Raw genomic sequence first — 1,307 nt, 5'->3', positions numbered from 1 at the left:
TAGATGCCACTAAATCCTGCACAGTAATTGGTGGGAAGCCTGTGAGGGATCCTCACCTTTCCCTTGCAAAAAGAAGCAATTTTGATGTTTAACCGATTGTACGAAAGAGGCCTTGGAAAATAAACCCCAGAATAACACAACAGTTGACTTTGCCAGGGATCTTCGAGTGGGTCTCCAGAAAAAACATTTTAATTATTATTTTCCTCACCAGTAAGTGAATGTTTGTGTGTTTTCCAGAATATCCAGGCAGACAAGGAGGCCTTGACAGAAGGGAGGGAGAAAACGCCAAAGTACCATCGGACAGAGGACGGATTCATCAGAATAGGTGAGACCAGTGTGGAGTAACATGTTACTTTAACTCCACTGCTTTTGGGCGTAACTAGTAACACAACTAATTACGTTTTCAAATTAAATAACGAATTTACAATTACCATTATTAGTGGACAACTGCAGAAGACGGCAGACAAACGCAGCACGTCTTGTGGTGGCCCAGACATTTCAGTCCATCCTTCAAATAATTACTGATTACCTCACGACTGTAGCAAAGCTCAGCTGATGTTTACATCTTCTTCTGAATCCTCCTGTCTACTAACCAAGACATTAACTGTACCTAACAACACTAAAATAATATAACAGACGTTTAAGAGTAACTCAAAAGTTACTTTCTCTATTAACTACTTAATTTCATATGCAGTCATTTGTTAAGTTTACTTTTGAAGAGAAGTAACTAGTAACTAATTTGCAGTAACTGCAGGTTGAATCCCCACATCAGCTGCTGAAGAGTCCATAAGCTAAACAAGCTGCTCAGTGACTATCGGTCTGTCTCAGAATAATATGGTAGAAACTTTTTGTTTATTTTTTTACTGGAAGACAAATTTAACTTATTCATTTAGATGTGGGCGCTGTGAAACACCATGTGGTATTTCAGTATGAGACTTCAGAGACAATAATTGATAATATTGAATCAGCTCCCTGCAAGGGGCCGAGCCAGCAGGAATGAGGAGTCAAAAAGCTGTTTTTATTTACCCAAAACTGAAAGAAACAGGTTATAAAATATGCAACTAAATCTAAACTCAGGCTGTGGTAACTGAAGATAAAACTAAACACAAAAGGGTCATGTGGCTGCTGTTGTCGCTGCTTGTTGTCCCCCATCGTTGCTGTTGTCGTCGTCATCATCTTCTTCATGTTCATCATCAGTCACTACTATTACTATTACTACTTCCGCAAATACAACATCCACTTTCATTGCTACGCGGATGACACCCAGCTCTACCTCTCCAGCAAACCCAATTCCACTCTCCCACCTT

At 39.8% G+C, this 1,307-nt stretch overlaps 1 protein-coding gene across 1 annotated transcript in view; it reads left to right on the top strand.

Annotated features, from left to right (window-relative positions):
* Positions 1-1,215, top strand: part of mgat4b (alpha-1,3-mannosyl-glycoprotein 4-beta-N-acetylglucosaminyltransferase B) — a gene marked incomplete at its 5' end in the record, with an annotated part of 15,587 nt that extends 14,372 nt beyond the window's left edge. The window contains one exon of the mRNA XM_035669001.1: positions 238-1,215. Within this exon, the coding sequence (XP_035524894.1) occupies positions 238-345 (108 nt within the window). The remainder of the gene's footprint in view (positions 1-237) is intronic.
* Between the last annotated feature and the right edge of the window lie 92 nt (positions 1,216-1,307).

This window comes from Morone saxatilis, unplaced genomic scaffold (genome assembly GCF_004916995.1).
Source record: "Morone saxatilis isolate NCDOM2014 unplaced genomic scaffold, NCSU_SB_2.0 Contig22, whole genome shotgun sequence".
NCBI lineage: Eukaryota > Metazoa > Chordata > Actinopteri > Moronidae > Morone > Morone saxatilis.
The sequence above is the reverse complement of the archived record's forward strand: the minus strand, read 5'-3'. Positions and strand labels throughout refer to the sequence as shown.